The 15,826-nt window shown below is 44.2% G+C and overlaps 1 protein-coding gene across 2 annotated transcripts in view; it reads left to right on the top strand.

The window, feature by feature from the left end:
* The window catches only part of CLIC6 (chloride intracellular channel 6), a 32,741-nt gene extending 17,183 nt beyond the window's left edge, over window positions 1-15,558 (top strand). The window contains exons 1-6 of one of the 2 annotated variants that reach the window (XM_075034722.1): window positions 7,678-7,925; window positions 9,085-9,194; window positions 9,640-9,765; window positions 10,999-11,105; window positions 12,077-12,258; window positions 13,663-15,558. In XM_075034722.1, coding sequence (XP_074890823.1) covers window positions 7,863-7,925; window positions 9,085-9,194; window positions 9,640-9,765; window positions 10,999-11,105; window positions 12,077-12,258; window positions 13,663-13,824 — 750 coding nt within the window. In that variant the 5' untranslated portion in view covers window positions 7,678-7,862 and the 3' untranslated portion in view covers window positions 13,825-15,558. Of the gene's footprint in view, window positions 1-7,677; window positions 7,926-9,084; window positions 9,195-9,639; window positions 9,766-10,998; window positions 11,106-12,076; window positions 12,259-13,662 lie in introns of those variants that run through there. The other variant, XM_075034721.1, reaches the window with a different exon arrangement.
* Window positions 15,559-15,826: the final 268 nt, after the last annotated feature.

The raw sequence follows: 15,826 nt of genomic DNA, 5'->3' as shown, positions 1-15,826 counted from the left end.
GCACTGCTGCCTCTCCCTGTAGCACATGGCATCCATTGGCCTGGATGGAGAGGGCTTCATGTTTCTGTAACAAAACCAGGCTTTTCCCTCCAGGGTACTAGTAGGTCACAGTCAAGCCAAGTGCACACAAATTGAGTTATTAGTTCCTCCTCCAGGTTTTCTTCCTGCAATTCTGCCTGTACCTGTCTTCAGGTTTTGTGCAGCTTGCTAATCTGCACACCTACCCTTTTTAACACACCCTCTTCCCAAAGCACCTCAATTTGCAGACTGGATCATTGAGATGTAAAGTCGACTGATGGTCTACTTTGTCATTTCTCCTCCCCTACCGAGTGCACAGGACTTAAAATGAAAGTCTGCTTTATTCTGACAACAAAATTAAATCCACTTGAGCCAACATAACTAGCTGCATTTCAGGTTGTCATTCAAGAGGATATTTAGCAGATACAAAACTTAAAGGACCCGTCCTTCTATTTGTAGTTGTGAGCCAACTTGCTTGTTTAAAAGTTATAGGCACACATAAATGCATTGACTGATTGTGACATGAAAGAGAGGTAGGAGAAAGGGGAGAAAGTGGAAGACAGAGCCCATTTTTCAGGTGACCATTCAGATTACTAATTTTGCATGGCCTGTAAGATCTATGGCAACACTTTAGCATGGTTTAGTTTGGATGGGTGGTCATGGGGATCCTTTCAGTCTTGCACTGAATGATCTCACTACTGAGACCGTATCTTCTTGAACCACCCAAACACATGCTCGAGGAGGGGTGTGTAGAGTGAGAACTTGTCTATGATGTAGCTGAAGGCTGGAGCTGTGATAGCCTTTGCAGCCCTAACTTGGTCCTTCTTAGGTAGTGGGTGGTGGGTAGGGAAGGGGATCATTCCTGCTCAGGTGGAAAAGGGCCATGCTTCCTACAGGGGTGGAGTTCAACATGGACACTCTTCTGATCAAAGACTCAGCTACTCAACTACTAGAAGCTGTTTGCATTGCAAGGAGAGCACTCAGGGTTTGTCCCCAGTTGCATTTGAGTCAGCAGGGGCAAACTTCCAGCTTCAGCAGGAAAAAGGGGCCTTACAAGTGACATCTTGGGAGAGGACCGCTTCATTCCTTAGAGAATACATTTTAGTATACTTGCTGTATATATACTTGCTCCCTCCTTCCCCTGCATGCTTTTTTGTCTTAGCACCTTAAAAAGAGAAAGAAGCTATTTTTAGCAGTATGTTTGTAGTTACGTATACTGTTGCTTCCTTAACCTGAAAGCTTAATTAGGGTTTAGGACAAAAAGTGTGTTATTGAACTTGCGTGTTCAAAGTTGTAATCCTTTAAGTATGTTTGGTGTTCTCTGAACTCTGTAATACTGTTTAAGATAAAAGATAGATGTTATTAATATTTCTAAATATAAAATAAGGTACATTTCTTTAAAACCAAAAATCCTTACAGCACACTTTCAATATCAAGGTGCATATTTTGCTCTTAAAAAAGAGAGAAAGGGAAGGGGAAATTAATTTTTTTTTTTTACCTGAAGGACTGTCCAACTGCCGTTTAACACAGCTTTCTCATTGAACTTCACTGTTGAGGATGTCACACACAGCAGGAGCCTGGCAAGTACCAAAAATACAATTTATGTGCAGGAATCTCAACTACTGTCCACATTTTAAATATGGTTATTTCTGCTATATAGCTGAGAAATTAAACAGCAGCTGGAAACATCTGTTTTAAGTGTTGGATATTAGCAGATAGGCAGAGCTACATGACTGTTTAGAAGTATTTGAATAGTAAGTGGCAAAATTTTTACTTTGTCCATTAAAATGTATTTTAAATTACAGATGCTTTATCTTGAAACTTAGCCTGGAAGTATAATTTCAGCATCTCAAGTACTCTCAAGAGTGCCGTTAGCAAAAGGCAAGGCATCTTGCTGCGGAGGTGGTTCCGAGGCAGAACCTCTCACAATGAGATGTGCTAACGCCTGCTCATTGCTCCGAGAGCAGAAGTCAAGAGTTCCATTTCAAGCCCAGTAGGTGGCATCCAAAGAGTTCTCTAAAATTCAGCGTTTGGGTGTTCGTGCCCTAGCTCTAGGCCACAAAATGAACACAGTGCTTAGAGAGAGAACATTCCAGGTAATATGTCTCTTCCTCGCAAAAAGCTTTGGTTTGAATGTGATCTGACCCAAATGACATGCCTGCGGTGCTTCTGTGCCTATCACAGAATATCATATGTTATTAAGTGCATTATAGTTGCCTTCAGTGAACCAGGATGACTTGTAACTATATTTTTATTGCGTTCATAACAGAAGTAATATTGCCAATTTTGGTTTTTTTCAATGTTGTGACACTATAGGAATCTGCATGAATACTGTAGCAGGTATCAAGAATGTAAAACACACTTTGTATCCTCAAGGAGTAGATGCCTTTTTTCTTTAATTAAAACAATATATTTGTCACAGCACACTAACAGAACATGGTTATGTCTAGAAAATAGACATTTTCTAGTGTAGCTGCAGTCAAACCCATGTGCTTCTCAGAACCTATTGCCAAGGCTGAAGGAGGTCTTTGAGCTACTGTGAGTACGGGCGTGAAGTCATACTGCTTCCCTCTGTCTTTCTGCCTGCGATCTTAAAAAAATGCTCTTTAAAAAAATGGCTTGGGTACTTCATGGTAAACCAGAGGGCAGTGGGATTTCCTCTCAGGGATGAGGTGGAGAGGGGAGGCACTGGGAGCTCCCCTCCCCTTTCTCCTTGGCCATCGTGCAGCCAAGTTCAGAAGCTGGTTGCAGTGGTGCAGCAAGGCAGGAAGCAAAGCTCTCTACCACAGAGGCTTCTCTTGCATTGCCGCTACGTGTGCAGAGCCGGTGGTAGCTACTCACAGCAGCTATTCCCATCAAGCTGGCATTGCAGGGCTTAGTTCAGGGCAAGAGTCGGTGCTAGGAATGCAGTGGGCTCAGTTAATCCATGCCAGTGCAGAACAAATGAGTCTCTAGAAGGAATTAAAGCAAAATAGCTGTTGGTCTTGAAAGTCGCACCCAGCCTTAAAGTTGCTTCCCACAGGCGGCCCAAGCTTGCGAACTGCTTGTAGTTTTCCAGGCAGTAGTTTTGAGCTGGTTGCTGTGGTTCCTGTTCTTTGACAGGAGATCAAATGTGTTGTGAAAAAGGAGAGGGGAGTTGTTGGTATGGTATGAGAAGGAAAAGCACACAAAAACTGCCTGATAGCTGAGGATCAAGTAAGGAAACTTGGAGGAAAGTCCCAGTTCAGCCTGAGACAGCTAGCTCAGCAGAACAGGCAGGAGCAGATCCACAATGCTGGTCCCAGCTGGATGGTTTGTTGTCTCCCAGTAGGCAGTGGTTCTGCTCCACTTGCCGGATAAACCTGCCTCTTAGCCAGCATAAATATGGGAAAGGAGGTAACTTAGCTCCCTCGTGTCGAAGAAAGAAAATGGAATTGCAGTTCAGCTTTTGGAAAAAAAAGAAAGTTATGCTCCTTGTTCTCCTTTTTATTGTAGCTTCAAAGGGATTATATAATTATATGAAAACAAATAAAAAAGTCTTTTTTGCTCCCTCTGAACTGTTTCTTCCACGCTTAACCTTCAAAAGGAAACAAAAAGTCCAGGAAAAACAAATTCCACTCATCACAATTTTGAAGGCACAGAACATTTGAGGTCAATAGAAGAACCTTCAAAAACCTGGTTCCTGATATGTTTGGACAGAAACAGTTACAAAACAAATTCTTACAACAGCTTCAGGCGCAGAGCAACTCCAGCTCAGGGAGGGCCCAAACTACTGGCTTAAGAATGACGTACAGTGTGTGACTCCTGGGTAAAGTCACTATAATTATCCCCTTGCTGTGGATGAGGATGTGGAGGCAAGTAACCTCTTCAAGACCACTCAGGAAAGCAGAGCTGCTGAATCAAGGTGGTAGCAGCAGCAGCTCCAGAAACTGAATATAGATCTTTAGGGACCCTTTTAATATCTTGTGCATAAGCTCTTGCTGCCTACTGAAATTAGCCTAAGGCATGGTGGTGCTCCTACCCCTGAGCTTAAGCAGTAGTGGGAAGAAGGTTATGGAGAGCTTTTCTCTTTTCCAGCATCTTTGAGTAAGACCCAGAACAACAACAACAAAAAGATGGAAGAGAGTGTGGAACACTGAAAAATGAATGAAAACAGGGAGTGTAGGCTAATAATCCCATTAAGTAATGGCACATGATTACAGAGAGCTGTCATAAGTTGATACTGTCACAGTATAGGATCGCTGCCTAAGGCTCTGAATGAAAGCTTCTATGGACAGCCTGACATTTTTCTCCTCTGCAGCAACAGCTGTCTTAATTGTTTGATTAATGAACTCATTAAATCCCAGTATTACTAGAAAAAGCATATTGACCTCCTGACCAATCACAATTAAAAAGTAAATGCCACCTATTCAAGACACTGGTTAGCCTTCTATTTAAGCAGCAGAAGAGCATAAAAACCAGCTTTGTGTTTTGGGGATTGGCCCACTTCACCCACAAGATCTGGATGTTAATGTCACAACAATTGCAGGTGGAGGCCAACTTGCAGCATTACCTACAATTACAGCAGTATTTGCCTAGTTATTAAGATTATAACCAGTCTGGAAACACAATTGTCCATTGAATCAACAGCAAGAGACTCCGACTGACTTCACCTGAGTTACGATTTCACTCTGCATCATCACTAAGCACAACAGTGAGGAAGTGTAATTAAATTCTGTGCGTGTACCAAGCACAGCTCAAAGTTACACATCCCTGAGTGGTGGTGTGGAGAAAAATGCAGGGAATTTTGCTCCCAGTCTGCAATGCCCCTAGCTGTGCTATCTTCCTGGGTGTACTAATATGGGACAGGCAGGTCTCTTCTGGTTCTCTTACTGCTGCATTGTGTCCCTGCAAGGTAAGATGTTGACACATGCTTCTGTAAAATGGCCACCCTTGCTTTGTTGGAAAGTACATTATCGTACCATGATGGCATACTTCAGCTATTGTCATGTTGCTCGATACACAGCTATAAAGCTATTTCAGTGTCCCAGCTCGTGATTTTTGAGTGGCTGGTGTCATCATGGCAGACACTGTCTGGAAACTTGAACAAACACCTTTGGCATGTGTCATTGATGCTTTTATGTCCAGTAGGAATTGTAGATCCCCGGATTAGATGAGCTGAGTTAGGAGAACAGAGTTGTCTCCTGTAAGCCAAAATGCAAGTTGACATATCTGAAGGCATTTTATCTAGCTGTATTCACCCTATTTTCTGCAGCAGGCCAAAATATCCATGTTCTGGGCTTTCAGCAAATGTTATAGGAAACTAGCATGTTTAAGCTGCCAGGTCAAACTATGGCGAGGTCTGAATCAGATTTGGTGTTCAAGGTCTTGCAGTCACTTCAGACTACTGGTCACTGTTACAGTAGGGAAAGTTTAATCACTGCTTGTGCTGTTGTGTGGGCTACTGTAATTTGCCTCCAGCTCTGCAGAACTGAAGGAAACCTGGATGTATCCATCACCAGCCCTGGCATGGCAAGTCTAGAGATTTGTCCTCTTACCCAGAGTTCAAGTCCCTGGGGACTAACTGGCTTTGAGCTTCCTAAAGCTCGATGTGGTTCACCAGCTTCCCAGTTGTCCCTACCTGAATGGCTGCTGCCTCCTTTACCATAGAACCTCAGCAGCTTTTGGCTGAGTAACTCCTGAAGACCTGCCTGTTGCTCACAGTCCAGGCACAGCAACCCTAGAGGACATCACCCTGTCTTAGATGTTGGGGTGTACTACACAGCCTGGATAGCATGGGCTTTTAGAATAGATTTATATTAATAAAGTGCACCAATGATTTCACAAGGAAACTGCTCAGAAGATTTCCTCCTTAGCCTGTGCGAAGGATCATGGCCACATCAGAAATGGGGAAACATCCTGGTCTCTGTGAATTTATTTTCTGCTGTAAAAGCTAAGTGCTTACCATAGCCACTGGGGACAGCAAAACTGGGCAAACACTGCAGCTCTTCACTAGAGATTGTGGTACCTGCATTGCACAGAACACAGCTAAGATAGCAGTACACTATTAATGTCCCTTGTAGGCAACATGGGAGGGGAGACAGCACAGTATGTGAAGGTCAGATGCCTTTCAGACTTCATCGGCATGTTTAACACTATCAGAACTAGCCCACAGAAGTAGTCAAAAAAGTCATCACAGTTGGCAGAGCATTGCTGTAATTAGCGATGCTTAATCCCCCATTTTATTCAATTCCTCAGTGTTCAAATGATTATTTTTAGTCCTTTTGAAAGGTTTCTAGCAGACCGAGAGGAGTAAAGGTAAAAGGCTGAGACATTCGCTGTTTGCTATTTTATCTATTGCAAAATAGAAAACCAGTAGTGCCGTAGTAAATTTTCCTCCCAAGTAGGTATGGACATAAAAAGTTTGCACTTAGAAACAACACAGGAGGTCGGTTCTGTAACATCTCCAGGGCTGCCAGTCCCTCACCTTCCTCGTTGCCTGTATGTCATCCCAGTTAAGGACAAACCGGGACTCAGTGCCTGCTTCGTGCCTGTGTTTGTCACAGTAACATGTCTGTCCTGACCTGGATCTCTGACTCTGCCTATGGATGTTTCCCCAGAAGAGCAGGCTGGGGCTGCTGCATCTGGCTCTCCGAAATGCACTGTCACCAAGGTGATGGGGGACAAAATGGAGCAACAACCACATTTCCTTAGCTCCATCAGTAAAAGTTAGAGGAAGCCAAAATTTTAGTATTTAATGGCCCGCTGATCAGGAAAAGTTCACCCTGCTGTCACTCTTGATCACATAGCTCTTCTTGACCACAGAGCTATCTGGAATGTTCTCCAAATGGTACATGAACCCTGGTGAGATAACTTATTTTTTCCTATCAAAGCCTGAATGAAAATATCAAATGAGTTGTAGGAACTGCTTCTCTTGACACTTCTTCTTTCTCCCCCCAGACCACAGCAGCCTGTTAGTGTAGGATTATTTCATCACTGACTTAGCTTAATGGTTGAAATTCCTCTGTAATAAGCCATTTAAGACACCAAAGCACAGGTTGGTACCAGGTTGAGCTGCTGTCCCCTCAGTGTCCCGCTCAAGGGGTTTCCCTGAGAGCCCACTTTGGGTGAACAGCTGGCTGTTGGCAGCACAGCTTATGTGAGCGCAGCGGGCTAGGAAGCGGTTGCAGCAGCACCCCCATGGCCAGAGAGCGAGGAGCAGCTAGAAAGGAGACAGCGGGAGCTAAATCATCACCAGAGGTACTGGACTGCCTCCTCCAGACATGGCACATCTGAAATGATGTCCCCTGGCTGCTGCTTGTCCCCTCAGTGCAGCCTGGCAGAGGGTGGAGGTGCCCATTGCTAGCACCGAGGGGCCACAGTAATACCCTTCACCCCCTTTTTCCTTGGGGGGTGGGTAAAACTTCACATAAGAGGCAGGTTGAGAAAAAATGGTGGTGTCATGTATTTAGCTCTGTTTTAAGCACATGCTAGCAATATTTGTAGTCTCATTTTTACAAAATACACAGTAGTTTTCTATCTCCTTGTCACTGTAAACAGTACAGCACTGGAAAGCAGTGCTCTGAGTAGGAGGAAAAATACAATCGTAGCTTTTGACCAGCTTTCATTTTTGCCACCTACGAAACAAGACTTTTCTAACACAGCAGTCCAGCTGTTTTGGCATTTCTAAAAGTTTTCATCCCCTGGCAGTGTTTAAGGCAATAGGCTATTCTGGTTTTCACTACCAAGAAAGCCAGTGGTTGTCACAGTACCAGAGGCAGAAAGCAACAGAGAGTTATCAGAGGAGAATCCTTCAGGTTGATAGGGAGAATAAGACAGTTTATCAAGCCGCAGGAACATCCCTCCTCATCTGTCCCATAATCTCCATGGCAGAAACCTGCCTGCTCCAGACCAGGTGCTCGTTTCCAGACATAGAGCTCTTTGTGAAGGTGAGTGTTGTAAAGCAATCCAATGGCAATGTTTGTTTATGGAGAGCTTTTTACTATATTTGAGATTCATTTGATAACGTTGAGGAAGGTAAAAGAGCAAGCAGAACTGGTTTCATTATGTGTGTTGTTTGTATGTAAGGTCTGCAAACCTTAATGAACTAACCTATTAACTAAGTAAATGATACACCTGTTTTTTTCTTCTGCGCCCTTACATATAATCTAAGTTTTAAAACTGCACTTTAGGAGAATCACATGAAGAGCTTAAGAATTAGACCTCTGATCTCTTCCAACAATGTTGCATGAAGCCTAACTTAACCAATAGCAACTATACAAGACTTCACCTGATTTTAACTAAGCCTTTTAAGAAAATGCAATATAAAGTACATGAGAGCAACACTTCTGTGGCCACATGTACAGTGAGTTGCACCTATAATGCTTTACACTGACACCTGATGGTTCGTTCCACCAAAAAGGAAAGACCATCATTACAGGGGCACACAGAAAGAGAGGTTACGTGACTTGGATACAGCCACACTTCAGTCTTAAAAGTGGGAGCCTTGGGTCTATAACAAGGAGGGATTACCCAGGGGGGATGCAGCACTTATGTTTCATTAGTCCTCAGTTCAGCAAAGCACAGGGTGGGTTCAACTGGAGCAAGGCTACTGCCGAACTTCTCTCCTCTGGGGCCCCCACAGTTGCTTAGTTTGAAATTCTTAATTATTTTATTTATTCTGTTTATTCCCTTAAGTGCTTTAGACATTACATCACAATTTATGCTGGTAAATCTTTCTGTATTTGTTTCCTGTGATCATAAACTGATTTAACTTGTTTTAATCTTGCAGTGAGTTAGGTAGATTTATGTTCACATAGACAAATGAGGTGGAGACTATTTCCTTTGGAAGGGCTGCTGTGATTTCAATTTTGTTTTCTAACTTATGGCAATATTAATTATGCATTTTAATGAAAAACTACATCTCCAGGATGAGAGGATTCTTCATCATATCTAACTTTGCATGAAAATACATATTAGTAGAGATGAGTAACATGCTATACGTACTCGTAACAGATCTGGGTTTTCTGCTTTCCTACTGCATCTGCTATCAAAATGTGCTATCATCAGAGATGAATGTATGCCTTTTTTTTTTTTTTTCAATTGTAGGCTGGCAGTGATGGGGAAAGTATTGGAAATTGCCCGTTCTCTCAGCGTCTCTTTATGATTCTGTGGCTAAAAGGTGTCATATTTAATGTCACAACTGTGGATTTGAAAAGGTGAGATTGTAACCAGAGTTCTCCTTTTCAGAACAACTTTTCCAAAATGGTGATTTTAAAGGGTGACTCTCTTCTGATAGATTTGAAATGTGCACCGTGCCTTGGCATTACATTAACAGTCAGGATGCCTATTTCCTCTTTGGGGTTCACTAGTATAAAGTGGACTAAGTCCTTTGAAGCTGTTGAGATTTTAATCTGTTTTGCAGTAGGTCTCTGTAACATAATACAGAAGTTCTGGGTTTTTTTTAAGCATTTCAGAGCACATTCAGATATGGGCTAGCGAATTCTCACACCACCGGTGTGAGGCAGCTGGCTAAGTTTTATTTTGTAAGAAAGATGTATAGCAGCCTGCTATTTTAAAGGTGAAACAGTTAGTTGCAATTAAGGATAAAAATTGCAAATGTGGTTCCTGTTGTGATTAACCCCATCTCTTTCCTCCCATCAGAAAGCCTGCTGACCTGCAGAACCTCGCCCCGGGAACAAACCCCCCCTTCATGACATTTGATGGTGAAGTGAAAACCGATGTCAATAAGATCGAGGAGTTTTTGGAAGAAAAGCTAGCTCCGCCTCGGTACCGTATTCCTGGCTGCTTCTCTTGCTTTCAGCCCCTCACGGCCCTCGACAAGGGTCAGCGACCAAACCCCTTCGGTTTCGGCGGGTCAGGCTCTCCACGAGCTGCACGTGTTATAATTGCATGTGGGAGGCTCGGGAGGGCTGGTCTGGCCGCTGCAGTGGAGCTTGCAGGGAGGGGTAACTTCAACTGGCGTGAAACAGTGCTGAAGCCTGGGACCGTGCCGGGGGTGTCCCTGGGGTGTCCCCGAGACGCTGGCTGCGCTCCCCCCGCTGCCCTCGCCTTTGCCCTGAGTTCCCTGCTCTGCCACCAGAGTCACTCCCAAGGCACGAAATCCACCCCACTGCAGCAAGCGTGTGCAGAAACCTGCGTGCCGCTGCAGAAACCTGACCTCTTTTCCTCCGCTTGTGTGGGTTTGAGGTTTCTCTCTTCACACAGTACAAATAATTACACTTACTGGGAGCAGGTAGTTGGAAGAAAAGGGCAGTGAAAGCCTCCCACATGGTAGATGTGCTGGGGCTCGTTTTGAGTGGCCCGGTGGGCCCATCTTAACACACAGACGGGTCTGGGTTTCGGACTTGTCGTTCCCCACCCCAGCAGCTCTTCCCACCTCTACCCGAACCCCGCTGTCCCACCATCATGACCAGCAGCATCCCGTCCCCCACCCACACACCTTCTCTCCCCTGGGACAGCAGCCCTGCTCCGCAGCGCTCCCTTCTCAAGCAGCCGAACCCGACTTAAACGAGGCAAGCAGCTGCTCCCCTCCGCTTTTCCCTTCCTATCTGCCCCTGGCAACAACAGCTGCTGGACTGGCCGCTCCGAGCTTGCTCACGCACCCGCGAGCGGGCCAGGCGCGGAGGCTGGGAGGAGCAGCAGCAGCTCTTGCCAATAGGGACTTTCCCTCCGCTCCTTCTCATGGCAGGAGCCACGCTCCACGCAGCCTCGCCTCCAGTGGAGGAGGCCTGGGAGAGGCACTGGGCTGCCTGGGCGGTGTTTGCAGTGTGAACAGTCATTTCCCCATCTCCCTCGGGAAAAGGAGGTCATCCACATGGTTTAACTATGGTTCAAATTTGCACTTGCTAAGTGATTTTTAGTTCAGGATCGTTCCCTTTGAAAGTCCTGTGTGGCTGTATATTGTGACACTGCAGTGTAAATAATGTATATTAAATAATTAGTGGAGATGGAAATAAAGGCTAGTCATATAACTTCTTTTTGTTTCTTTTAACTCCTCAGGTATCCCAAACTTGCACCAAACCACCCCGAGTCTAACTCTGCAGGAAATGATGTCTTTGCAAAATTCTCTGCGTTCATAAAGAACCCGAGAAAAGATGCTAATGAAAGTATGTGCTGCAGTCCTTACATGAGCCCTGATAGTGGAAGAAATTAGAGCTGTACAATTCTGGCACACTGTGCTGGAGATATCCCATTTACAGCTTAGGTTAAACAGTCATTTTCCAGAGCATAAAGGCTGTGGAAATCTATTCACTCTCTTCTTTGAGGATTCCCAAAGTTAGTTTACACAGATACCACTGTCAGCAGGGAGCACCAACTCCAGCTCCTCCTCGTTTCGTCAGCTCTCAAACTCCTAACATTGCACCTTGCCCACAGCTCTGCTAAAAGCACAGCCCACTTGAACTGAGACCTTACCTTTCTACTCTATTTCTGTAAATAACGAGGGCTCTAGCCCCATGGCACATGTCTCTAGAGCAGAACCCTCACAACCACCATGGATTAGCTCATCCCTGTCCTCCAGCTGTCAGCCCTGTTCTCTTTGCTCTTCCCTTCTCCCCTCTTCACAGTGGCACAGGGGCACCACCAGCCCATGAAAAGCCCAGCCAACCTTTGCCAGCCTCTGCTGCCCTGACCCCACTCCTGTGTGCTCAGCCAAAAGCATGGGACTCACAGTCCAGTTTCCCGTACACCCCAAAGTGGCATCCCAGTGGCTTGCTGTCGTAGCTCCCAGCCTTGCTGTCCTGCCTGTGGGCAGGCACTTGCCCCGTGGCTCCCAAGACACGAGTCAAGGTGAAGGCAGAGCCACTCTGCAAGAACACACTCTGCAAAGGTGTTTGAGGAGCCATTTCTGGTAACACAGCCCCGGTCTGATTTTTCTCAGAACCCCCTTTAGCTACTTAAAGCTCTTATCCCAGCATTAACTTTTAAGCTTAGGATAAAGGAATTGCAGGAGTTGGCATGGCCGGGTGTCTGTGAGCTGGGTTGGTGCCAGGAGACAGGATGCAGGAGTTGCCTTTCTGCTCGGTGTCAGAGAGACCTTGGTACAAGCTTGAATGACCTTTTTATTGTCTTAACCTAGATTTGGAAAAATCTTTGCTTAAAGCCCTGAGGAAGCTGGACAACTATTTAAATAGCCCCTTGCCTGATGAAATTGATGCTTACAGCACTGAGGAGATCACTGTTTCCAGCCGGAAATTCCTGGATGGAGATGAGCTCACCTTAGCGGATTGCAACCTCCTACCAAAGCTCCATATAATCAAGGTTTGCATTTGCTTTTTAGCTTCCTGAAAAGAAGGGTGTCAGAGAAGCTCAAGTCCTTTTCTAAAAGGCAGAGGAATCCTTTATCTATTCTGAGGCCACACAGTAGCTGTGTAGGGACACTGAACACTAACACGCAAGGCCATTTCATTACAGCATGGCTAGGCAGGTCCTCACATTGGTGACTCTGGAGCTGGAATATCTGGTTTCATATCTGGACTGTGACTGCACTCACTAAGACTCTCACAAGTATGAAATAAGTGCTATGTTCAGTGCTGTAGAAAAGTGTTTTCATTTGCATTTCATATGCAAAGTGCATATGACCATGGACCAGTAAGGTTAAATTAGTTTGCCCATGCCAATTCAACAAGCCAGCAAAAGCTGAAATTCGAACCTGTCTCTCCCACCTTTAGTCCAAAACTCTTTCTTTGCTGAATACCACCACTAGTACCAATAATGCTGGCAAGGTAGCCACCACCCACTGCCTTCCAGCCAAGGCTCCTAGCCTCTTCTTGCAGGGCTGTGGAGCATATACACAGACCTAACAGTCCTGGTGACCAAGATGTTTGGGTGTTGTCACAGCCTGTTCCTAGGCTACTCTGGAGCCAACCAGGCTCTGGAAGAGAAATGGCCATACTGGAAATTCATTGGTTTTCAAACAAATGAGGTCACTTCAGAAAGTTTTTTTGGACTACTCTTTTGTCAGAGGATGAGTGGATTGAATTGCTTTCTGACGCCTCCACAAGTGAAACCTTTCCCCAGAGATGTTCTGGTTGAACCTATTCCAGAGCACAGCAAGGGAATGAGCCCTTTCCCATGCCCATGCAAAGCTCATGCACCGCGAAGCTCGAGAGTTAGCAAGGGTCAGCAGAGCCAATACAGGGAGAATCACCTTATGTCAGGTGAATGTCTGAAGGATGATGAAGGATGAACATCACACCATCTTTGCTGGCCAACATGGAGGGGTTAGATATTGGCCAATAGTTGTTTTGCCTACCCATTTGAAATTTAGTATTTTAATTCAAGTTTTTCCTTTCTGTTTCAGTCAAAGTATCCAAGTATGGGCCAGTTTATTACTGTAAGATTATTCTGTTAATTCTGGTTTATGCTAGCTCCTTTGCTGTTTTAAGCTGTATCTCTTCCAGGCGTGGTCTCCTGGTCCACATAGCTCTGCATAGCTCTAGCAGAATATTTATACCAAATGAATCCTTTTAAGTGAGTTAGCTTCTTAGCTAGCTTTCTTCATCCCATGTCTTCTCTTTTTTTGTCTTTCCTTCTCCTTTCCCCCTACGTTGCATATAATGACAGACTTACGCACTGAAAATTTGAAATAGGCATAAAGAATAAATTTGGGTTTTTTGCAGATCATGTGTGTAATGATATTTTTCTTTTTTCTTTTAATAAAAGGTTGTTGCAAAAAAATATAGAAATTTTGATTTTCCACCTGAAATGACAGGGATTTCAAGATACTTGAACAATGCATATGCAAGAGATGAATTTACAAACACTTGTCCCGCTGATCAAGAAATTGAGTATGCGTATTTGGATGTTGCAAAGAGAATGAAGTAAACAGAAGATGCCTCCATTCTTTATTGCTTCGGAGATTTAGATGGGCACGAGCCAAGATGGAAAAAACAAAAGCCAGCATACATTCTGCAGTGTAATTTTAAGTTCTGCTATTGGCCAATCCTTCTTTTATAATGATTGTATAGCATTATTTGCTCATTCTTAAATTATGTATGTATATGTTTGTGTGTCTGTACAGATGTCTGCACACATGAATGTCTGTTGTGCATCCCAAGTTAAAGGCATCAGTCAATATTAAAGCATTTGTTGAAGTTAGGGAAACAGTGTAGGTCACACAATTATAGCAATATTACAGACTAGTGACTTATGCTAAATTGCTGAATTTTGAGACAAAATAGCCCTGTTTCTAACACACATTTAACCTGTCATTATTGCTGCCTCTGATCTCTGTTTCACAGTTGTTGCCAAACTTCACAGTTACTGGGAGGGTGTCTGTTTGCTTCTCTGCAAGCCTTGGAGGGCCACAAGCCAGCAGCTGGTGCCCATGCAGCACCCTGGTTAACCCAGGAGAGAGGCCAGCCTGTTGGTGGGACCACATCTGACGTCCCAGAAGCCCTCTCCTCTGTGCTAGACACCTGCAAGGCAGGTCAATGAAGAACAACTCCTTTTCATTTTGCGTGAGTCTTCTTTGGTATTAAAAATAAATAAATAATTAAAAAATTTCCTGCCTTCTCCTCTCTCAGGGATGCAGAACCCATTGAAGTTCCCTCCTGGTGCTCCCAAAGAGTGGAACGCAGACTGTCACCGGCCTATGGACTATCTGATAATAGATATTTGACAAGGGAGGAGGGAGAGAAATGGGTGAACATCTGTCCCCAGCAAGTGATGTAGGATTTCTTTGTCAACCTTCCATGACTCTCATTTGGTTTTGGAAAGCAAAGAGGAGGAGAGGGTCTAAGAAAGAAACAGTCCTTCTGTACTTCCTTTTCCTGGTTCAGCTCCAGCATACTGGCTTTCCCAGGGCAGCTGTTAGGACTTCATTGCTGAGAGCTTTACAGCTGATGAGGCAGGTATCTATCAGGAATGAGGTAGACCTACCTCCTGCCTTAGGCAGGGGATGGATTAGTCGAACCCCTCCAGCCTTGCATGAGTCTGTGTTCAAGGCAGTCACTTCTGGTGAGAAACACCCTTTAGCCTGGCATGAGGGAGCACACTATTAGAGATCTATGGACTATGAAAAGTGACGTCCACAGATGCTTTCTGCTGAGCAGGCCCTCAGCAAGCACATAGGAGTAGAGGGTGCGATGCTTTAGTCATAGGGTCACCTGGAAGTTTCCTTCTGATGGATTTTGCCTGTGTGTACAAAATAGCTATATCCACAAAAAGACTCTTACAGACTAGTCATTCCTCCTTGCCCATGTCAAACATACACTTGAATCCTAACAAAGCATTACTTAACAGTAATAGTCAGTGTCAGACATATTGTGTCTGTGGTGTCTTCATCTTACACACTACACAGTTCTGATGCAAATGTGCTATCATCACAATTATTTGCAAGCAGAGTTAAATGTGCAGTTTTAGTTTGCCTTTAGAGAAAACAGACACAATACCTTTCCCCTCCCAGCCTCAACTGTGAACTCTCATACCCGGGTTGATAGCTGAGCAGTCACTCATCATGTATTACTAACTGTTACTTTGTATTTTCAAATACATACATACATATATATATATATATATAAATATATAAAAAATGAAATCTGTATACTCTTTTCATATGCCTTACCAATTTAAATAGAAAATATACAAATTCATAAGTAATTTGAACAGTGTTCTGTCTTTATTTCCTTGGTAATTTCCTGGTAAGCTGCATTGCAACAATGGCCTAGATTTTAAGAAATACAAGGCAAAATTTAACCCAAGTTTCATTTGTTTTGGAGCAATCGTGTATGTCACAGACCTGCAGTGAGATCTTGGGAGCAATACATACTGGCCGTGCGCATTACTAATGAATAAAAAACCAATGGGCCAGCGTGTAATCCTTGAC

The sequence above is a fragment of the Buteo buteo genome, chromosome 8, assembly GCF_964188355.1.
Source record: "Buteo buteo chromosome 8, bButBut1.hap1.1, whole genome shotgun sequence".
Classification (NCBI taxonomy): domain Eukaryota; kingdom Metazoa; phylum Chordata; class Aves; order Accipitriformes; family Accipitridae; genus Buteo; species Buteo buteo.
This window is presented reverse-complemented; position numbering and strand designations above follow the sequence as displayed.